The sequence below is a fragment of the Anopheles stephensi genome, chromosome 3, assembly GCF_013141755.1.
Source record: "Anopheles stephensi strain Indian chromosome 3, UCI_ANSTEP_V1.0, whole genome shotgun sequence".
NCBI lineage: Eukaryota > Metazoa > Arthropoda > Insecta > Diptera > Culicidae > Anopheles > Anopheles stephensi.
This window is the reverse complement of record NC_050203.1, coordinates 51,591,894-51,615,460: the sequence shown is the minus strand read 5'-3', so window position 1 is coordinate 51,615,460 and position 23,567 is coordinate 51,591,894. Positions and strand designations below refer to the sequence as shown.

At 44.5% G+C, this 23,567-nt stretch overlaps 3 protein-coding genes across 7 annotated transcripts in view; all 3 read left to right on the top strand.

Moving 5' to 3' along the window:
• The window catches only part of LOC118514540 (midnolin homolog), a 59,329-nt gene extending 54,668 nt beyond the window's left edge, over positions 1 to 4,661 (top strand). For 4 of the 5 annotated variants that reach the window (XM_036061523.1, XM_036061524.1, XM_036061525.1 and 1 more), the window contains 3 exons: positions 881 to 1,608; positions 1,670 to 2,578; positions 2,652 to 4,661. In XM_036061523.1, coding sequence (XP_035917416.1) covers positions 881 to 1,608; positions 1,670 to 2,578; positions 2,652 to 2,726 — 1,712 coding nt within the window. In that variant the 3' untranslated portion in view covers positions 2,727 to 4,661. Of the gene's footprint in view, positions 1 to 85; positions 514 to 880; positions 1,609 to 1,669; positions 2,579 to 2,651 lie in introns of those variants that run through there. The other variant, XM_036061527.1, reaches the window with a different exon arrangement.
• A 5,031-nt stretch (positions 4,662 to 9,692) lies between these two features.
• On the top strand, positions 9,693 to 11,325 carry LOC118514572. The gene is made up of 2 exons (XM_036061573.1): positions 9,693 to 10,170; positions 10,241 to 11,325. Exons 1-2 carry the CDS (start codon positions 9,780 to 9,782, stop codon positions 10,729 to 10,731), a joined length of 882 nt encoding a protein of 293 aa, XP_035917466.1. The 5' UTR covers positions 9,693 to 9,779; the 3' UTR covers positions 10,732 to 11,325.
• Positions 11,326 to 12,231: 906 nt separating this feature from the next.
• LOC118514567 lies at positions 12,232 to 13,482 on the top strand. Its single transcript, XM_036061567.1, has 2 exons — positions 12,232 to 12,819; positions 12,895 to 13,482. Exons 1-2 carry the CDS (start codon positions 12,369 to 12,371, stop codon positions 13,344 to 13,346), a joined length of 903 nt encoding a protein of 300 aa, XP_035917460.1. The 5' UTR covers positions 12,232 to 12,368; the 3' UTR covers positions 13,347 to 13,482.
• The last annotated feature ends 10,085 nt before the right edge of the window (positions 13,483 to 23,567 follow it).

Below are 23,567 nucleotides of genomic sequence, written 5' to 3'. Positions count from 1 at the left end.
CATTTCGCGCAATGCGTGTTGCTCTTGTAGTAGTCGTCGTTGCGCGCAGTGCGGTCCCGCGGGGCACTTGCCAGATGATGTGTTCATCTATAAAAGCAGTACGGCAGAAGGTTCTGAAGGCGACAAATGGTCTACACGACGCCGGTAACGCATCGCGCACTCTTGCTGTTTCGCAGCCCGGCATACAGTTTCGCAGACGTGGGGCCAAGGCCCGTTCCTACCGGTGTTTGTGTCGGGATAGACGAGGGTGTCTTCCGGTTGTGTGCCTCTGATCTCAGTTTTCCACCAGCAGCGGAGTAGTAGGTGGATGATCCCGTGGTGGTCTGTGGATCCGTGAACCGCGGGTGTTACAATTTCCTGTGGAGCGTTCAAACGCCTCTGTGCAAATAAGGCGTTCGTGGTGCAAAACGTGAGCCGCCAGTGATCTCGTGTGCGTTGTGGAGGAAAAATCTAGTGAATTCTTTCCGTCTCGCTCGCCGTACGCGCACAACATGTGGGATGAAGTGTTAACAAGTAAATTATCGTTCCAGACTTATCACCCTTATCTGCACGTTTTTTCGTGTGTCGCTTGTGTCGGGCTCAAAACCGACTGGAACTGGATTTCGTTGTCCGATTGGACGACACGACACTTTGTAAATCTTGTGATTGTGAAAAAAGACACACAAAAACGCGTTGACGTAGCACAATCATTCGTCCGGGCTCCGTGTGTCGCCACATGCCACTACAATCTCTGATGCTAGTGATGCATCAGGCACACTCGGCCATCGGAACATTATCTGGCGTTGAATGTCTAGTTTTAGTGATTTATTGCGTAGTGTTTTAGTTTGCAAACGTGTGGTGGCTTACGATTTCGCTTTCCCTTTGCCCTTCCCTCTTCTAGGTTTAAGTTCCCGGCAGGACACCGTTTCACCGACCGATACGGCTTGCTCGTCCGAGTCGCCCGCTTTCCTCGGACCGTCCTCCTCGCACCTGCTGCTGTACGATCAGAACAGCTCCGAGGAGGAGCTGGAGGTGATCAATGGCGGTGCGGGCGATGTGGGCAGCTGTGCCATCGAGGTGGGGAGCGTCAGTGGTGTGCCCAGCCGGATGAGTGGAGGTATCACCGGTATGCTACCCATCATGAATCCTCACGCAGATGATGACGATGAGGACGAGGAGGAAGAGGAAGAGGAGGAAGAGGAGGAAGACGATGCCACCGAAGATATCGTGGAGGATGACGTGGACGAGGATCGAGACTATGCGTCACCAGCCACGGCCACAACACCGACCGCGATGGGATCAACGGCAGCGACAATCATCGAAAGTGTGACGGGTGGAGGGGCAGGCGCTATGGACACAAGCAGCAGCACCCCGAGCAGCAACAGTGGCAGCAGTATTGTGCGTGGCGGCCAGTTCATGGCAATCGGTGGTGCGTGCGACGACAGTGGTGCGGAGCCGCTGGACGACTTCGCGGAGGAGTTGTCAAGCCTGACGGCCGTCCCGAGCGTGCCGCTGACACCGTCGTCGGCCACCAAACTGATCTCAACGGGGGCCGGCAAACGGTTGGGCAGTGTGAGCAGTTTGCTGGAGAAACGTAAACGATCCCTAGCGCACAATTCGGATGATGAGGTACGAGGGTGTGCTAGCAGTTCGTTGCAAGTTGCTCAAACATCTTTTTTCCCCTTTCCAGGTCCGCTACCTGCTCGAGCAGCAACAGCCAACCCAGCAGCAGCAGCAGCAGCAGAAGCAGCAGCAACAAACCCTTCATTCACTCTCGCATCAATATCATCATCACCATCATCATTCGTTGCGTCAACCGCACCACCATCACCACCATCCAGAGCAGCAGCTACATCATCATCACCAGGACGAGCTGCAGCCGGAGGAGACGCCCCTGTCGGCACCGGTCAATTTTCGTACGTCACCACCTCTAGAAGCTTTAAAACCACACCGTGGCCATATAATGCAACGCTCGACGACGCCACTGGTGTTGAGCGAGGGAAGCGGTGCTGCTCCCACCAACGGGCTACTACCGTCGGCCGGTTCCTCACTACTGTCGTCGGCGGCTTCGTCTCTCTCGTCGCTGAGCGGCACCGGTATTAGCGGATTCTATGGTCCCGGTAGCAGCAGTAGCAACAACAACAACAGTAATGGCGTTAATGGTGGTAGTGGTGGTGGTGGTGGTGGTGGTGCCGGTGGCCTTCGTTTCGGTCTCGTCCGACGCACCATTGGCTGTGATAGTCCTTTGACTGCTGTGTGCCATCGCAACAGCACCAATCCGCCACCACACGGCGGTGGCGCCAGCAGCCTTGGATCCGGTCTTAGTACAACAACTCGAACATCATCATCATCCACGCCATCGTCACTGTCGTCGGCGCCGGCCTCGCTGGTACGGCTCGTGGCGGGCACTGGTAGCAGCCCAGAACCGTGCGGCGTCGGCCCAACCCTAGTAACTAATATGGACATCAGCCGGTCCGTTAGTCCTCCGGCGAAGATGTTCCACTGTGCCGTTTCACCGCGGCGGCGCCAGTCCCGCCATCAGCAGCAACGACTGCAGCGTCCACATAGGCCATGCTTAGATTTCGATAAAATGCAACAGGTGGGTTTCGCCTACAAACCATTCAGATGCACGTCACAGCTTACTAACGTTGGGTTTATTATTTTCGTTACAGCTTAAGGCCCGTTCCGTGACCACCTGGCGGCACAGCAACGAGCACTCGGGCGAACTGTCCGTCTTCTGCTGGTGATGATGAATGAAGGGCTGCCTCCACCGGACGTGGCCATCAGCCGTCGTCATCGCCGTCGTCAACGCCATGGCGGAGCGCTGCTTTCCCACTAGCAGGAGGAGTCGCTGCGGAAGACGAGCACGAAGAAGCAAGGGACGCGGTGCCTCTGGTGATGATGAGATGTTTTTACATGAATCTCACCACCAACCAGGAGCACACCAACTTTACTGTGGACGGGCACGATATTTCTCCGATTGCTGCAACGAGCTGCCTCGTTCAGCGATGGCTGTGGTGCAATTAGTTTCCGAAAGGAGTTAGATACGCGGAGTGACGCGCGGGGATGGTTTGCAGTGTCCCCGTTTTTTTTTCAAGGGAGATACGTATTCCTCCGACTAGAGATTCTCGCAGCAGGAAGCGTTGGAGAAGCGAATCGAGTTTAGCTGGACTTTTATGTGTTAGTGGTGTTGTGAGCCTGCCGGGTGTGGAGGACCAGCAGCTGCAAGGGACAAATAGTACAAGCTTTTTATTTGTTTGATTTTTTAACGGAGGACCGACGCGTGTTGTACGCGTTTGCGGGATGGGCCACCAGCCACACAAAATCTGGTTGCGGCTCAACCTTTACATTAGTTTAGTATGGGCGCTCACAGGCCCAATGTGTTTTTGCCGATAAATCGTCTCTTTAAGCAGCGGCGGCAGCAGCAGCAGCAGCATGCTCGTCGGAAGGCGACACGTTCTGACTCTAAGCGTTAATCAATGAATGTGTTTGTGTGTTTTGTTTTGTTTTTTAAAAACTCCTACTCTTAATGACATTTTTCAAAGCAATTTTGTGATTTTAATCGTTAGCAATGTGTATTAAGTTTGATTGTTTATATTTTCCACCTCTCACTCAAAAACAAACAAGCCACAAATCTAGAGCCTGAAGCCACAGCACACACTCTTTCTGGAAGGGCAGGAAGGGCATCTGCTCGCGATGTGCACTAGGAACTTAGGGACTAGCGTAACACCTGTGTTTAGGACCCTGTGGGTCGTAACGTTTCGATTGATTCCTACCAGATATAGGTGAATCCGATCTTTACGCGGCTAGTTCTTCTCAGGGACATAACAATACTGCACCGCACACTAAAAGCACTAATACAACAACAGATGGCAGTATATGAGCGGCGTGGAGGGAAGCGAACTTGTTTTTGGGTTGTAAAGAATGCAGTTAGCTAGCAGAGCAGCAGCTACCAAAGAGATCCCAAGAAACCTGAGGGATGGAAAAGAAACCGAGAGAGAGAGAGAGAGAGAGAGAGCGAGAGATAAGAAGAGCACCTGCTTTAAAGCAACAACATATAGTGCAACTAGGACAATAGGGGCAAGTAATCATCATCTGGGCGTGCCTCGGTCGGAGGAGGAGGCCACGCATTGCATATCCAGTTGAGCGTTTTATCCGTTTTTAAACTTATCCTTAACGAAGCAAAGGAAGAGAAACAACTGCAGCGGTGCGTTTTGGGGACGGAGTGCGCTATCGAATATAGTGGTCGAGTCAAAAAGTCACACTGGAAACACACAGCGACAACATACCTACATAAGCATACCTGCCATGTCCAGTTTGCGAGAAACGATAGCGAGAACAGCAAACACAACTTTAACAAGATTCTAATGTTCATCGTACTCTACTCAGTAGAAAGAATAAAACATCAATCAATAGTAAGTAACAACACGAAACACAAGCAGCCATGACCGACGAGCGGGAACGAGCGGGACGGGCTTGGACGGATCGGCACTTTTAGGAAAACAAAACTTACAAATCAAATTGTGTTCGCCGATTCGTGCCAAAAAAAAAAAAAGGGAAAAGGATTGAACTGTGAGGGAAACAGGAAATGCTAGTAAGGAAACAAAACACAAAACCAACACTACTCTCGCCATCTCGCCTTCCCGGGGGGATGCATTAATAGCTCATCAAATTCAGCGCCAGCATGTTGTAGATCGATCTCGTCGGCATGTATCAAAAGCATATATATATATATATATATATATATATATATATATATATATATATATATATATATATATATATATATATATATATATATATTATAAAATCAACAGCAACACCCAAGAGTTACAATAATCGGTAGCGGTAAAGAAACTCAACATCAACATCAACAACAAGCCACAATACTGCCGTGTGTGTGTGTGTGTGCTAGAAGAACGAACACGAACTAGAACATCCTTTGTCGTACTTGTTTGACTTGTTCAACAGAGCAAGCACACCATCTCGTCAGCCACTCGAAACGTGTATGTGTATGTGTGTGCGCCGTTAGTAGAACACTTATTGTTATGTTGCCTGTTTGTTCGATTGTGGTTCCTCCCGGTGTGCAAGCAAAGCACCGAAAACTGCCCTATCCTTGAGAAGCAAACAGCGCGAAACGCTAAGCACTTGCTTCGTTTGTTAGGGCGACCCATGAAGCGTTTGTGCCAAGAAAGAAGGTTGGACTTCGATATTTGGCATCCTGATGTAGGATCATTTGTGCTTTGGAGGCGAAGATCTCGGGAAGCATTAAAAATGGCTCCCGACAGATGGATCAGAATGTGGACTAGTAAACCTCGTCAAGTTCTGTTCAGGTCGTCCACTAGATCCAAGATGTGATGGATGCAGGCTACTACCGGCTGAGAGAAGGTTTGATATGGAGTCCTACCGAGACTTTGACCTGTTTTTTGTTGTGTTTGTGTGCAAAAGTGAAGCGAAGAAGATGGCGATGACTGAAATTGAATGAAAAGTTTGACAATTGGTGAACGTGGCCGTACGGGAGCACGAGGGAGTGTAACGCAGAGCGCCGACCACAGTACGTTTTTGGAGACAAAGGATATCAAACTAGCATTTTACAATAACTATTAACATACAACAATAAACAGCAACAAACAAACAAAAAAACAAGTAGACTATACATATATAATTATATATTTTACCGAAACTACAACGTGGACAGCTAATGCAAACGAAACACGATTTGTTAGTACAGTCGCCACACGAGACAAAACAAAAAAAAAACCACTAGTAGTCACAAAGATCAGACTCCAGACTTGGCAAACGCCCCCCGAAACGGAAGAGGAAAAGGAAAAGGGAAAAGGGATTGGGCTGTACCATCTCTCATCACGGAGCGGTGTCGATTTGCGAGGAAGAAACTGGCTGTTTAAATTTTTTGAACTTTGTGCATCATTGGTGGTAGTTTAGTTGGTAGGCGTTAGCAAACCGGGACACTCGCGAATGTTAGAACGAATTCAGTTTTAGCGGTCCGCCAGTTTGTGTCTGCTTCACCGAGAAACTCTTTTGGGGTTGTGTTTGAACTCAAGCAAGCGTCTCCCGAAAAGGGTTAGAATCGTTTTGAAGTTGGGGTACGTTTGTAAAGAAATTCAGTAGGAGCTTTTATTCTGCGTTTCGTTTGTTTGATTCAAATGTGGCATTCGCGTGGGAGTGAAACCGATTGGATTGGATAGGATTACCGTGTGTATAGTAGTGGTTGATGGCCAATTTGTAATAGTGCTGGCAAGAAGCAGGCAAGCTCGCGAAGCGTAGTGACATGGTTTTACCGAATGAGGGGTTTTTTGTATCATACGCGTAACGGCAAGTAATAAAATACATTTAGGAAACAAGAGAACACATTGTAAAACAATTGCCGAACGACGACAAACACGGGAGCGTACCATTTTTTCAGGATGGGGATAACGTTGCATAATAAGCATAATGTGCTGCACCCTTATGGTACACACTTGTAAGAAGAAAAACTTGACTGCATACACACACAAACACACACACATACACTTTTAATAACTTTCAACGGAACGAAAAAGAAAAATAGTAGCAACAGCAGCCACAACATAAATAGTAATAGAACTCTGCTCCGCGATGGACGCGGCCGACACTCGATGCATTCATGATAGAGTAACAACTTTACATACAACTGACACGAAAACACGGCAGAACAACCACACACAGCAGAAACGCGACGGCGGTACACACAAACATTAACAAATTAAAATTGTAAGTTAAGTAGAACAAACAAAACAATTAATTATTGAGCGATGTAGCGCGGGAGCATATGTAAATGTGTGGCAGCCCAGGGTAGGTTTTGCCCCACTCACCACCCCCTTAAAACGGTAGAAGAAAACACGGGAAGGGGTAAAATATTAATCAAATCGAAAAAGAAACAAACAATGAACACAATCGCGCACACAAAAAAAGGAATACGAAAAAATCGAAGAGAGAGAGAGAGAGAGAGAAGAAGTAAATAATCATCGTGCAACACGATACTAAAGTAGAAGTAGTAGCATTATTATTATAATTTTTTTTCAGTAGAAAGACATATTATGAACCAACAAAGGACTACAGTGTTATGTTTGTGTAACGTTTGCATTAAGAAAATGGACTAATGTCTGGCGGTGGCGTTGAAAATAAAGCAAAATAGCAGACAACTTGGTAGATAATTTTTTTGATCGAATTATAAAAAGCATTGTAAGGTATGGTCCCGAGTGGAGATCAAATCCCAAGATCAAATCCTGATCATCCAGAGCAACGGGTGAAATAAAGTCAAGGAATGCCAGACATGGTAGGTGGCGAGACCTTACGATCGGTTGTGTCAGAAGAATGTCTCAATAGGCAACAACATTTTGGCGTTGTTCTTAACTCTTTCTGGCCCTTAGCGATCTGCTATTAGCTCTACTTTGATATCGAATGATTGGGAGAGGTCCTTGGATAGAGGTTTGTCCCAAAAAAAGATCTGCAGATCATTAATACTATTATTTCGGCCGTCTGGTGGTAAAAGCGGCAACAGCTCCTGTTTTCATACGGCAGGACCGGGGTTCAAATCCAACTCGGACCGTTTCCCCGTAGAGAGGACGGACTTGCCAACTACGAGGTATCAGTAAGTTCACTTTCAGTATGACAGAAATGGCAGGCAGAACCTTCTAGGTCGTTAGGTTAAAGAAGAAGAACATTAACTTTGACGGTGAGCTTAGCCTAATTAACTTTTAACGCCCAAAACGACGCCCAGTGTGGGACGCTTGTGACATGAACGACATCAGCAATGAGATGAGTGTTTGTAGCACTTGTCCAGGATATTTTTCACCGTTTCGATAGCCCGGTGGTCGATGCGATAGCGACGCCAGTCCGGGGTTTAAGTCCCATCAGGGCCGTTCCCTCATGGTGAGGACTGACTATCCAGCTATGCGGTATCAGCAAGTCTAGTAAGCCAGAAATGGCAGGCATGACATAGGAGGTCGTTAAGCCAAGATAAAAGAAGGAGAATGTCTCGATCGAAGTTTCAAAACTATAAAAAAAACTCCAGACAATAAAACTTGATGATTGTTTCATTTGCCTGATGGATCCTGAAACTCTGTTAAGTGGTGGGGATGTCTGATGGATCTCTGCAAGTGAAAAGATGTTGAAGGATAAAACTCACTAGAACTCACTATGTTCAAGGATAAAACTGATTCGTCGTTAGGTGCTCCAAATCAATGAGGATTAACCATGTTGAGGAGAATGGTTCGGAATCGCTGATCGCTGGAACACAAGACCTTAAAGTTAGTCCATTTCCTTGATGCATACGTTAACTCCTTTCTACATCACTTACGTTTTGTTACAGAATAAAGATGAGGAATCTGTTCATCCCCTCCCTCCCCCCCCCCTCTAATGCTACACCTAATGCTCTGTGTACATATAATGATAAAAACAAAGTTGGTAAAGTCAACGAGAGGATACAGGAACGCATTAAGCGAGCGAGAGAGAGAGAGAGAGAGAGAAAAAAAAGGAGAAGCACTTGAAGATGGCCAAGAAAGGTGTGCATTTTGAAGTGGATTTTTGTAGTTTTTCGAACATGGAATAAAATTCATCACCACCCAACAAAACCCATTCGTAGCACAGTACGCACGCTGCGTACGGCTAGCGTGGAAGGTGGTGTAAATTGAAACAGCAAAAACCCGTGCAACTGCAAACTAGAAAAGTGTCTGCGAAACGACTGTAAAGCAAATGAAAAGTAAAATATTTGAATTAAACAAAAATCAACAGGGATTAAAGGGGCAAGAATCGGCTCACTGCGCCCGGGGGTTTGCTCCGGGCAGTCTACTTTAGTTTTTGTATGTTGTCTAAATGTATTCCCCCTTCCCCCAATTTCTAGAACGTTTTGCGATTGGTAGTGGCAAGTTTGGTAGTGCGTACGTATGTGGCAATTGTTCGTTGACTAACGCTAAGCAAAAACAGAAAAAAACCCCGTTGTGCGAATTTAATTACCGTGTGAAGTAGGAGCTGTAAGGTGAAGGTGTCGAAGCAACAGGAAGCAACTTCCCATCTCGAAATGGATAAGTGATATGTTCTAATGACTCTCGGTAAAACAAAACTGATTCTTTCGTTCTGTTTCCGATTCGTTTCTATAAGACTAACAACAAAACACCGATTGATTTGCCAGTCCCGTTTAAGCAACCAAGCAGAAAGTTATCTCAAACTTATGAAAGGAGAACAAACAAGCAGCAATTATGTTTTACGAAATGGATAAATCTTGAATACTGGCGTCGTATCGGTATGCTACGACTGGTGAACTAATCACGGCAAACTGACAACCGCGAGAGATAGAGAGAGAGCGAGAACGATAGAGCAAGTGTTGTGGTCAACTTTGAACACAGTAAAAAAAACATGGAACTGAACGCAAAATAAGAAATTAAACTGAAAGAAAACAACAGCAAAAAAAACGGAAATCTACAGCAAACAGTAGCGCAAAAAAACAAACAAACAAACAAAACAAAACCGAAAAACAAACATAAAAATAAAACAAAAAAGGATTTAAAAAAACAAACAAAAACGGTCCTTTCAATTTTTGTTATACTTTTGCTTGTCTGTTGCGTTGGTGCTGGTTGGTGGAATTTCTGGATTTCACGGTATTCTTATCGCTTTCCTCGACTGCATCTCGGCCAATAAGCGTGAACGCTCTTATCGATTTTGCAGGCTCGGTAGATTCCCCGCACGCAGCATCGGCATCAGTAAGAGTTGGTAGTTGCTTTCCGCGGTAGAGTGTTCCGGTCGCTAATTCAAACATCCGAACGATGCGGCTTGGTGTGATCCTCCTTTTCCTAGCAGTGACCACCGTTGTTGTGGCCGGTGTCCGTGTACGAAACGATCGACACCGGATCGAAGTTTGTAGAAAGTTTAACCGACAGATAGAAATATTCCGTCCCCAAGGGCTTACGGTTAGACAAAGCGTCTGGAGGAGCCTTCGCTCGCTTGACCTGGAACTGTACGTTAATCAAGCGTTCCGCGAACGTCCGTCGTGTGATGTGTGTGCGAATGTGACGGTGACGGGTCGGGCCCGAAATCCGCTCATCATCCACAACCGGACGGTTATTATACGCCCCGGGGATACTGTTCAGTACTCCGTCACCAAACGCTACCGGCGTGGACGGCCGAAGCGTTTTAGCTGCGAGTTTACAGTAAATGGTATGTATGGTCGGACATCAAACTTGTACGAACAGCTTCAAATACTCTCTGTCTTATACTCCCATTCCAGGTGACCTCATGAAATTATTGACGATAACGAGTTCTCCACGCTCCTGTCCGGCTGGTGTTCCCACGCGCCCTAGTCGCAATTACGAGGAGGAACAGAAATTGCTATGGAACATCATTACCGACAGCAAGATTTACTGTGATGCAGCAGAGCTAACGAACCTGCTCGTCCTACATCAGGACAGTGCGCGTCTTGTGTCCGAGGCAGACATAAAAGATCACTTAGTTAAGCGGCTTAGGACGCTGGTTCCATCGCTTAGTTGGGATGAGATTGTGGAGGATGTTCGCCGTTCGCAGGGAATGTACTTTTTTGGAGTAAAGTCGATACTGTTGAAGCGCGAAATCCTACAGATGATCCGGGGAAGTACGGTGGAATCCATTATTACGGATTTCGATAAACTGGATCTTTCTGCGGTACGGAATACGGACGGGAGTGGGGATGGGGGAAGTGGTAGCGAGGATTATGTTGATTATGGGAGTGGATTAGCATTCTGATAAGCCATATCGTACGTCATACGGTGTGATGGCTGGTGGAGCTTAAAAGCAGGATGCAGCGTCGCGTGGATCTATCTAACAGATAGAAACTAAAAGAATAACGACTATCCAAACTATTTGGCGGCTCTTGGAGTAAAATTTATTTGTTACTGAGTTTAGACACCTTTGTCTTCAACAAGATTCTCGGCTCTTCCGTGCATAGATGGAGCACACTTACGCGAGAAGACATGACATTCGTTTGAAGTGTCCGTATCGTGATCAAACTGAACTGAAATTTTCAGCAAAAAATAGCGTGAAAAAATTATAAAAATCAAACTAAACTCAATTCAAAGTATATGCATAACACACGCTATCCAACTTATAAATTGAAAATCAAAAATAATTTTGTTTTATGTTTATTCTCTCAAATATGTTCGTCAAACGTAGCTTAGGGTGTTAAGAATATCTACGCCTCTTGGGATTTTTATCGCCCTCGATCGTATCTTAAACATGGAGCATTTATGTGTTATCAGAAGCATACTGGTGGCTTGTAACAAAGGCTGGATTCAAAAATATATCAGTAATTGTGTGTACCGCTCATACAAGTTCATCGAAGATCAGACTTTATGCGTTCTTCTACAGGGTGCTTTTCTAAACATTTCCCCTTGTGTCCTGTGTATTCGCAAGAATCAATGCTAAGGATATTATCAACTATTGCATATAGCTTAACAGACTGATAGAAACATTTCGTTCTCTAGGAATAATGGCTTCGACCTAGAACTGCAAATGAAACATCAAATTGTTGATATGGAGCTCACTTAACGATTTACATGTACTGTGTGCTTTTATAACTGTTGCAAATAGATAAAAAAGTATTTCAATTCATGTCTTGGAATCTTTACTACTTTACTAGTACTTTACTAGTACTTTCTTGATGCAAAGTTGGAGTTCTACGTTGTTTTTTTCTCATAACTGATCCGAATTTAAAATTTACTCCTGATCGTATGCAATCCGCAATACAACATCTTCGTCAAGCTTGTAACGCCCATATTGTATGCTATGCGGATAACAGCTTTGGAGCACGTTCGCAAAGTACGCACTGTCTGTTGCTATGCGGAGTCTGAAGCGGAATGCGGGATTTAGTCCAATTTATAGGACTTTTGATTTGATGAGACTTTGATGAGACAATTTATGAGACTTTGATAATTGTTCAGCATAAAGTAGTAGTATAATACTTATTGAAAATCTACTTTACTTTGAAATTGCTACAAAAATACATCATCGTAATCTTGCGGATTATTCAACAAACTCTATTGTTTTTTTTTTTAACATTTCACTCGCTTTTCCAACTGCCTTGATGATTGATTCAATGACTCATGGCAAGATTACATTGATTTATTTATTTACGCTTTGTAGGAAGCACCTTCAAACGCACATCAAGGCAAATTCATCATAATACCACTACATCTGCGTGCGTTTCTCCATATTCTAGAAAGCACCATGCTCTCGGCTGGATGCGTAATATTTGCCTGCATTTGCTCTTATCGCTTCAACAAACACATACATCCGATAGGGTACATCCCACTACAACCGCGCTCAATCAGTCGATCCTCCAACCAGCCCAGCATCAGTAACAGTGATCAGTTCAAACCGTCGAGATGTCTCAAGTTCGCCTGCTAACAGCAATCGCACTAATATGGCTTGTGGCCGCCAGCTATCTGCTGGACGCGGTCGACGCACGGAAATCCCGAGGCAGTTCCGGCAAACGGTCCTCCCGGCGTCCGAAGGGCGTTAATATCGAGATCTACCATCCGAAGGGTGTCATGATTTGGTACCCGTATCGGGCGGGCATGGAAATGTTCGGCATCCAGATCTACATCAACAAGGCGAACCAGCCAGCGACGGGTGGTGACTCGTCCAGTGAGGAAGAGGCTGCCCCGCCGGAATGCGACATTTGCCTCAACACGACCGAAGTGTCCTACGGCAAGTTTATCCTGCGCAGCGAGGACGCGATCATCCGCAGCCGGGATCATCTGCTGTACAATGCGATCGTGAAGAAAACCAACGGCAAAGCATACGTATCCCGATCGAACGATTTCTACGTGGCAGGTAAGTAGTGTCAGGATGGTGAACCATTTTGTATGAAAAAACACCATAACAAGCGCCATTTTGCGTTCTCTGCAGAGAGCCGCATCTTTCTGGCCGATATTACCGGCAATGCCAGTGCGTGCAGTGAAACGGCGGTAGCAAACCTTTCCGAAAGCGATAAGCTGATGGTCAAAGAGATAGAGCTGATGGAAGAAATTCTGCGCGATCTGAACGACCAATGCTTCGGTGGAGAGACGAATCGCACGAAGCAATTGCTACTGAACGCGGAGACACCGACCCGGCTAGATGCTAAACAACTGCACCAGTTTACGGAGAATGAGCTGAATCGTGTCTTGCCGCAGGTGGACTGGGGCCGGACACTTGTGGAAGCGTTCTATGCACCGAATGGCATTGGGTTCGAGGTGGCTACAGCGATCGACAAGATGAAGGTGCTGAAGTTGGCTAGCTTCCGCTCCGATAGTTTGATTACCGATCTGGACATCTTCCAAACGGAGGACATGACAAATGATATTGAACATTGGCAATAGGGCGTTGATTGTTTGTAGTTTAATTTCGGTTTTACCCATGAAGACTATTACGATTTATGTGAGTGTATGTTTATGATTTGTTAATGTTCTGTGTGAGCGCGAAGGCAATAAATGACTATTTGGAAGCGTTTGTTAATGGTTTGTTTATACAAACGAGCTGAGTGGGAATTTCCCAGCATTTCCTTATCACTTCCGTTGCAAGTATGAGAGTACAGGTAGGGCCTTTTACTAAAGAAATCATTACAAAAGAAAAGAATAATTTCTATTTTTGGCTCTAATTTCAGGAGAGTTGTGTGAGATTCCATTCATAAAAGTTTCCATTCTACTGATTCCACATCCGATAGCGTCTTTTCTGAATGAACTACTCATCGCTTTAGTTGATAAAAATCAAACATCAAATAACAAATGAATAGCAAATATATCTAGTCTTGAAGAAAAGTTTATCATGCTCAACCCATCGTACTCCATCCTTATTCTTTTCCTCCCTTTATAAAATCAATCTCATCAAATAACTGGCTAATGCACTTTGCACCCGACCGCTTTGACCTTTTGCGGGTACTTTGGCACTTGCATTGAGCGTCTTTGGATTTTAATCCCTTTGAGGCTTTCTTCCAAGACTTACGCTGCCTTCGATGCTCAGTTCTTCCGTACCTCGGTTCACTAGCCAGCAATAATAAACACATACGACCGACTGACCATTTGACCGTTTTGGTGAAGGTAGGCTTCAACGAAACCGCTTCACGAAACAGGTGATTTGCTCGTTCCTTTCGGAGATCCTGCGGGAATGAGGTTAAAGGATTTAACATTAAGAACTTAATGAAGAACAAACAGCTTTATCGTTGCGGGCCGAGAGTCCCAACGCACACGGACCGCAATGTGCGGGTACATACACCCGCTTCAATCCAAGCGATCGACTCGACTCGAAGATGCTCAAGCTCGTGGTGAAGTCTTGCGATGTTCCAAAAGCGGTACAAAGCACCACGAAAAGGGATGGCCTAAACGGGGCTCTTTAATTTTAATGAGATCAAAATATTTAAATACTTTCACCCCGGGATTGGTGTCCATTGGATAAGCGGATAAGGGTGGTTGGTGATGGCAGTGGCGGCGGTTAGAGATAGAGCTGGAAAGCTCAAACGAAAGCAACCTGAGCATTCTGTGTCTGGTGTCTGTCGATCGTTGACGTGCAGGGGTTGTTTCGGGCGGAGAAGAACACGATGAAAGGAGCGATGATCCCATTTGGGCCGAGTTACCGAGAGCCACTTTGAGCGGGCAGGCTGGGGTCGTCTCTTTTTTTTTTGTCCACCCTCTACTTGGGAAGGGACTCCATCGAAAGGACTTGAAAGGTTTCTTAAAGCTTCTAATACCATTTAGGCGGTAAAGATGAACCCATTAGCACGGTGTAAAGCATGCAGATCGGTGGTAAAGTGATAAAGTACTCGATCCTGTCGGGCAGTGTGGTGAGCATCGAGGATGTGGAGCGTGGATGTGAAATAGAAGTTTCATTTCGGTCTTGCTATTTAAATTGTTTTTAAGGTAAAAGACTCGAGAAGGCCCCCCCCTAGAATCTTTTGTGTGCAGCACTGTGGCCTGTCATTTTTATTGTACAGTGGAATTTCTGTATGGTCAAAACCCATTTGATGTAAACATTGTGCATTGTTCCTTAATACTGTTAATAGACAGCGAGTAGAACTTGATACAATACATTGTAACAAGTGGTTTGTGATTATGATATTCTTATGTTTCCTCCTTTGCTGAATATCAATGCAAGCTAACAAGTATTTATCGAATTACTGTTCCGTTACCGTCCGAGAACGCCGTGCATGTGTTAGGCCCGATTGTTCACCCCTAGTGCGACCGAAAACTAGTACCGAGCCCCAGTAAGCCAAAATGAATAGTAGGGTTAGCGGAGAGGAGGTTTTAATCAAATAATAACAATATTTTATTCGACTTTCTTCAACCAATTTTGACCACACTGAAAGCACACTGAAAGCTCACTGTGAAGCTTCCGCAACGTGTACTGCGGATTGCATACCTTTAGGCGTAAATCCTACAGCGCCTAACAAATTTTGTCAGGGGGGGGCCTTCTCGAGTCTTTTACCGTAAAAAGTATTAAGGAACAATGCACAATGTTTACATCAAATGGGTTTTGACCATACAGAAATCCCACTGTACAACAAAAATGACAGGCCACAGTGCTGCACACAAAAGATTCTAGGGGGGGCCTTCTCGAGTCTTTTACCTTGTAAATATTAGATTCTAATTTCTATTTAGTCGCTAAATCAAATATCTTCACCATTCTGCCACTCTTAATCTTCTTTCGTTGTTAATTTTGAGTTCATTACATTAATAAAACTACCTTTATAGGCAACAGAGAAAACACATATGTTCATAGCATACTTTCAGGCGTTATAACCCTATACGCGCCACTGCTATTTTTACTAGAGTAACAAACGAATGAGTCGGTTATATTAGGTCCGAAAATAAGTAACGGACGTTTTATGACTTGTTTTTTCCTAAATTGTTTGGTATTTTTATTTACACAAAATGGCTAATCGCAGTGTTGTCCGTTGTTGCTCATTATTTTCTGATGTACATAGTTCCGGCAAATCATCCTACATAAAGGGATTCGTCCCTCGGTGCGTTTTATCTTTTCATTCGGTGTTGGATGTCCTCTTAAAATCTGGTTTAATTGCGTATGAGCAGTGGTTCTAGTCAAAGTCTATGGAAGCCGCAAGCGGAATGGCAGCTGAGGCCCCTCTAATTGTGACTTGGTTGTGAGTAAGACCAACTCGATTTCCCTTGCCAACGAGGTCCTGGACGGCTGCTCCTTCCTCTCCTAGGTTGATCTGCCACTGCGTATCAATCAGTCTTGAGCCATCAAGCGGAACAAGTGGCAGTGCCATAGTGCAACATCCGGAGTAGTTTGAGCAGTTCGTCATAAACCACACCGATCACCGTTCCACCTGTAAAGATTGAGGAAATGCAGTTGTGGCATGACTGGGGAGCGGTCTCTATGATGGTTTGTGCCAAGTATTGAGCGAATGTTCCCTGTCTCGCGGTTACATTTCCTTGGGAAACATGTTTTCTTCCATCAGAATTATTCCTGTATCGTTTGAGCATATTGATAGACAGGTCACTCCTGTCGGATCGCATCGCATCACAGCCTCATCTCAGACTCATCTTATGTCTGGGTGCCAATATCTTCCGGCAAAGTAATTAATTTATGGTCTTGAAAATTTTTCAGACCTTCCTTCCCAAACAATATCCTCAACGTTAAAAGTCATCGCTTCGAAAGAGTTGAAAAATCTCTCGAGAGCTTATTTCATTAACAGCAGTATCCCCGCATGGCGTATACCGCATATTTGGCACGAAATCAGCCATATTAAAGTAAATGAAAGCACAATTGCTTCAGTTGTCATGTCATTGAATAGAACAAAATCGCTTCTCATTTGCTGTTGGCCCCATCGATTTGAAGACGATCGTTACTATTTATTTCGGACCTAATAGCTTCAGAGAGACTTTTAATAAAAATATTTGTTTAATTCCCTCTGTAATCTCTTATATGTTTTTCAATTAACTATATCGCGCAACATTTTTTTACATTGTTGTAGCTCCGTCGCGATCATTAATGTACACATGCCCTCTATTATTATACTTACTCAAACTTTCAAACATACCTCAACGATCATCTTACAAGCTAGCTCCCACATTCAAAATCTTTCCCATGACTTTGCGTAAATCTCTTCCTCAAACACCCATAGCAACTGCCACACGCGACCATATGGAACACGTCAGCCAGTGCCCGCGAGCTTAATCCCACCCATTCGTCACTGGCGACGCTAGCCTAACTGCCATCCCATCGCCACTCCATAAGCCACGTTTTATTGCCTGGCTGATTGCTTCCTTCCGCCTCGGGATGAATCCTTCGATCCAATTTCCCTTTTTTGATTTATAGTTTGGTAGATGCCGAGCAAGATTTCACACAAACACACATCCCCCTCTCACACCATTTTTTTGGTTGGATGGATATTGAACCAACAAATTTTCCAAATATTTTCCAACCCAACGCCGCCACAGCGCAGCGACCGGTGATGCAGGAGCAGCAAAGACACCCCAGCAAATGACTATTTATGTTTTTCTGTTCCGCACTGTGTGGCTGAGGGGGGAGACAGTTTATGTACGTCGTTTGTTGGGAGGGATTCTCTATCGCAGCTCAGCAGCTTTGCTGGCACTAGAAAGAAAGTATCGATAAAGTATGGTTAAAGATCGTGTCACGGTAATCCGTGTCATAATTAAGATCACTACCGAGCGCGTTGACAAGTTGCATAAGGTAGCGGCTAAACGTTGTCCGCCTTAAATCCACCTTCAAAGTTGGGGAAAACTGGAACGGTGCAGTTTTATTGGTTTGGTCTATTTCTCTTTACTTCTGCTAGTGAGCCGCTAGGGACTGTCTACGTAACTATTTACACAACACTGACTGTGATTCGTTGTATGGAATGGTTCAGGAGTTGAAGTGATTTATTACCTTCTTCCTTGATGGTGAGAGACTTAACATTAAATTTTTTAAATTCAATAACTTCTTCTTGAACGTCCTTCATTGGGAACATCCAGTCTCCATGGTTTCAGTAAGTTGCGTTTTGCTTTTGGAAGAACTTTGCCCATAAGCCCTCACCAAAGAAAAAGGAAAAAAAATCACCCTTATTGCTTCTTAATCTGCTAACCTTTTTCTTTGTCAACCGATCAGTCGACTCGTCTTTAATGTGTTTATTGCACCTCTCCCGGATTGATTGTTATCCCCACACAACTGGTGGCCTTTCGCGCTCGTTCCGGTTGTGATTTGTCCACCATTCCTTCACCATGGTGATGCGGCGTGGTGGTGGATGTCGAACTGAAATCGACACCGTGGGTGAGGTGTTTATTCCAATTGTCAAGAAATATCTCTATTTAACAAGTGTTCTTCTGGCTGTCGTTCTGTCACGTAGAGACCGGTCCCTACCGTACCGATCTCGATGCTAGAAGGAAAAGAAATAGTAAACAAAAAACCTTTTCCGTATGTTTTATTTTTATTTTCACATTCTTTTTTACGACACAAGAACGTGAGGGAAAAATGTGCTGACTTGCTCAAGTCGATAGGCTGTAGGCGGGGGGAGACCATTAAGGACCGCTCCAATACGAATTACCCACAGATGGGAAACAGCACGACAATAGAAAGCAGGAAGAAAAAAAAAGTGTGGGGTTGGGGAAAACGGAAAAACTCAGAGTGAAAACTGTTGGAAAATGTTGTCAGACAGTTAGGAAACAGTTTGTGCTAACATTGAGCATAACAACAACAAGCGAGCCCAGAGAGAGAGAGAGAGAGAAGGAAAGAGAACCTGGAGCTTACGGTCCCTCATTAAACAGCGTACAGCTGCTACTGCTGGTGCTGCTGGTGCTAGCGAGTAGGTCACGTAGTTGGTTAGTTGGGACACTCACACCAAGCTTCCCAGTCTCCAGGGTAGGAGGAAAACAGGGAGAAGGGAGAAGATGGAGGGAAAATATGCATAACGAGCAGAAAATTTTGTGTTGCTTTTGCTTTCCATCTGAAGCACTTTTTGCGGTGAAAGTGGGCACGCGAGCTAGTGTGTTTGCGATATTTGGTTTATCAGTTTAAGCATTTTCCAGGGAAAATGTGCTTACAGAGAATTATAGGTAAGTAATAGTATTTTTCTCTCTTTGGTTTTTATGTTTAGGGTGTTCATGTTTAAGTTTTCCTGATTTTTTAAAAACAGTTTGATTGATATGTAAAATATTCGTGAATAATTTTACTCTGCTAATTTTAATAGAGCTTAATAGATTGATGCTTTTACATTATCAACAGAGAAACTTTGTATCTTTACGTATTAATTATTTTGGTTTTATTATTCAATACTCAACTAACATTGTTGGTTTTTGTTTAATTAAAATCTTGTTCTTCTTCTTCTTCGGTGGCACTACAACCTCGAAAGGTCTTGGCCTGCCATTTCTGGCTTTCTGTGACTGGTTTTACCCATAGGGGTAAAGGTACCCATCAGTTTACAGTGTATTTCACCCCATACAACAAGTGTCGATAAACGATTGCGATAAAACACACTATTCATCCGGACTATTTAAACCTTATTTTTGTTATACATCTTATGACATAATATTTTCAATAAAAAGTAGTTCCTTGTTTATGCTGCTTATTGCTCTCGTTTCTTATTTACAACATTATTGTTGGAAACTTTTGTAAGGTTAACAAACAACCTTTCAGAAGGGTGACTAAAAAATAGGAAATTAAGGATAGGATAGTTGAAGAAGAAGATTATCAGGGTGTGCCTGCCCCGAGATCAGCAAACATATGCGATTCAGTAGCGAAAAATAGTCAGAACCGAGCAGACCACTATAAGCGTAAACTAGTTTTTTGGTTTACTGGAATTTGATAATAAACTAGAGTATTGCAAAAAATCAATATCATATGCCTCGATCAGTTGAAAAAGAAATTTCGAAAACTTTTCTGGCCGGCTCAACTCGACTTCAACTTTTAACCGAAAACTTCATCTACCACGCCTTCTCTGTCCATGTGGACGGTTGAAACGGGTTTTACGGGTTCAGTTGTCTGGTGTCATTCGCATGACATGACTAGCCCATCAGCACCCTCACAGTAGTGACCATAACGTACAGCGTGTAGAGTTCGTCATCGATCGTATAGGGGATCCTTCGTTGTCCTACCAATGTCCTGTTCTATGGGAGTAAAATTGCTTCTGGTTATTTTTGCCTCAAACTCAGCTAAGAGGCGTCGTACTGAGGAAAAATTGTTTATTTTGTCCTCAGGCTGTCGCACGATCGATTGCTAGTATCTCATCATCTACAACTGATTTTAAACTTAAATAAGGGAAAGTTATCGACGATGACAAAGCCATGATCACTTACCAATACAAGAATTGTTATAAGTTACCGAAAAATGAGTATTCATAATCCTCCTATGGTGTAAAAAATGAGTTACATAAAATGTTACATGTTATCAATCATATTAAAATTGCATTAAATTATTGCGCAAATAATAAGACAACATAGATGAAGACTTCAATTTATTTAATTGAACTTTAATCATTTTGACCACCAGAGTGTGCGAGCTGCTTCCATTGTGCCATCGCCTCAAATCACTGATAAAGTGCTGTCTCTGTTGATACTGCGCTAGCACAAACTGTTTCTATAACGCTGCTGTAAGTGTTGGAAAAACAGAATATCCCTTTCGGCACCGCTCCAAGCGAACAGGACCTGCCCCGGAATGTCGTCATTCTCCCATTCCGTTTCCGAACCACGAGGCACGTTTTTTCCCGATTTTCCCACACCGCAGCAAGATCCCCAGCTCAGAGTTTTACCATCGAAAAGCTCCACCCACCATCATCATCATCATTATCTCTCTCTTTCACTCCAACATGAAGGATGGTGAATAAAAATCCCCTCAAAAGGATGGAAAAAGGGGGAGCCGGCTGGATGCCAAACAGCACCGTTTCACATTCGGGATGCGATAAACGATAAATATTGTTCGTCCGCGATAGGGAAACAACTCTTTCGATAGGACGGCTGCAAGCGTACACACTCACGACAACAACAAAAAAAAAAAGGAAATGCACCCTATGAGAAACGGAGGACGTGACTTGCGCCGTTCGGTTTCGCGGCTGCATCCATCCTGACCGGTGTGCTCCGGGTGCGTGTTTATGCGTCAATTGAAGCAATTACGATGTCGCCCGGGATCGTCCCTCCAATCAGGAGGGACGGGTGTTGTGTACGCGGCGCCAACGGTGTACATTTTGTTGCTGATTGCTGGTCGTTCCGCTGTGTGCGGACTGCAAACCAAAATTTGCACGAAATAAATCATCAACAACAACGGGCAACTAGGGAAGCGTTGGTTTGGAAATGGATAAAAATGAATCTCTCGAGTGTGGTAAGCGGACACTGGACGATGGCATTTTAATTGAACGAGCTAAGGGCTTCACGCTGGTCAACTGGTGACCAAGGACCGATGTGTTGTTGCTTGCATCCCTTTAGTCATCGCCAACAAAGCGGCCCCAGGACTGTACCGTAACACAATAATTGTTAAAAGAGATGTAAAATAAACTGTCCCATTCATATTTCTCATTCTCGAGTTTGTTTATTTTTGTTTTGAAAAGATGCAATGTTTTGAAACTGTTTCTTTTATTGCTTTAGTGTGGGTTGAGCTATTTGTTACATATTTTAGAGCGAAACGAGGGCAACTTAACGGAACCTCAGGTGAAAGTGAATAGAACGATTGAGCACACTTTACGACCTGTTGGTTGGTGCTCTGTTTTTTTCTACCAAATTCACATTGCACCCTTTGCAAGGGTTTGTTTTGCCTTTAAAGGGTTGACAGATTTTCTCAAGAAAAAGGCTTTTTATTGCCATCTCTCTGAGAAACGCGCAATAAAACAAGGACCTTATTGTACCATAAAAAAGTCTACTCCATATCCGTGTGACTCGATCTGATTTTGTTGTTACACTTTTTTCTTCTCTCTCTCCGGAACGTTTATGGGAGAATCCCAATAGGTAAAGAGACTCCATCCGTCGCCATCGGGTTTTATCACATCCACCTGAAACAAAAAAGGTTGACAGCGAGGGCACTGGGCACTGGGTGTGTCTCCCCGTACGTATCACCATTCCATAAACCACTAAACACATAAAACAATCAGCTCAATCGGTTTTTATTGCAAACGGTATGCGGTGTCTGTCGTGCGAATGGCGATCGTGCGAGGATCACGCCAAACGTCAAACGGCTCGTGATGTGAAATGTGCGATGCACGCGAAGCTGTTGGAACCGGTTGGACCAAGTTGAAGTTTAATTTTTGCTGAATGATTTGAAACTTTATAGTCTGCATGGTTGTTGGATACATTTATCCTGGCGAGAGTTCCATACTTTCCACACTTCCCAGTGTCCTTGTTAGCAAATTTCTAACAGCAATACACCGTTACGAAAAGAAGGACTGCCAGCTAAATGGTTCTCTGAAGGATTTTTAACACTCTTTCCGTCGGGCATATGGGCAGCGAGTGGTGGTTTTATGGCACCCTGTCTTGCTTCCCTTGCTCCGGTCGGGCCAAAAACCGACCATCAAGGACATCCAACCATGCAGTGGAAGACGATGCAACGACCCCGAGACCGGCTCGCAATTACTAATCGTCCTGCTCTGCTAATGGTTTGTTTTCGTTGTAAATCGATAAAAACATTATGGCGTCCTGGCGGGATATGGGCCCAGAGTCTGTGGTCCGTATTCTTCTGCTTTTCAGCTTCAGTGTATGTGGTGAAAAGGAAAATGTGTTTTTTGTTTTTTGGTTTGTCCCCTCCCGGTGGGGTTTTCAACTGACAGATTTATTATTCCTTTTCCAAGACGCAGTGAGGAATTAACCTTCCCTATAGGTCACCTTCACTCGAAGAAGATGATCGATGAAGGACGTTGCTTGACGGGGCACATGATAATGTCCATCTAAATTCATTATGGCACAAGTAAAATGCAAAATTTCACAGCCTCGAGCATAATCGACTCTCATGGGACTCCTCGCGCCAGGAGTGCAACCTCAACGGCTGTTCAGGCGCATTCGACACACGGTTTTGGTTGTGTGAAGCCATCAGGATTTGTAAAAATGAGGCATGAAAAACCCCAAACCTTGAGGTTTCTCGATCTCCCGCTTCCATGGTCTATGGGAGGTTAGTGTGAAGTGTTTGAGAGATTTTTGTTTTTGTTGAATCCAAACGAGACCAGAGTATTTTGTTAGTTTTGTTTCAAAATTCAACGGACCTTAGGACCCTCTTGAAGTAACTTAAAGTTAATTTTATTGTAAAATACAACGAGCTGGTCAAAACTTGGACATGCGAACAAAGACTCACGAAAAGGATGCTATTTAAAGATGCGGAACGCGTCTAGTTTGGCTCATAGAGGTCAGCCATAACATAAAATTGTGCGCTACTCTTAGACAACTATCGTTTATGTTTTCGCCGGTACGTACAGACTGATCGTAGAGAAAAGAGCTGGCGAGTCGATCCGATAGTGTATAAGTGGCGCTATGAAGGATCTCTGCTGCCGATGCGTGGAGTGCAGGGCGATCCTCGGCTGCCCTTCAAGAACACAGAGCACAACGTAGGCATACGCACTACGGATACATCCTCAATAACTGATTAAACTAGCGAGCTGAAGAGCGTTTTGGTCTACG

Excerpts from the sequence above, each read along its gene's own strand:
- LOC118514572 (XM_036061573.1), top strand. The coding sequence starts at position 9,780 with ATGCGGCTTGGTGTGATCCTCCTTTTCCTAGCAGTGACCACCGTTGTT. Across the intron at positions 10,171-10,240 it reads CTGCGAGTTTACAGTAAATG|GTGACCTCATGAAATTATTG; the intron begins GTATGTATGGTC and ends CTCCCATTCCAG.
- LOC118514567 (XM_036061567.1), top strand. The coding sequence starts at position 12,369 with ATGTCTCAAGTTCGCCTGCTAACAGCAATCGCACTAATATGGCTTGTG. Across the intron at positions 12,820-12,894 it reads GAACGATTTCTACGTGGCAG|AGAGCCGCATCTTTCTGGCC; the intron begins GTAAGTAGTGTC and ends CGTTCTCTGCAG.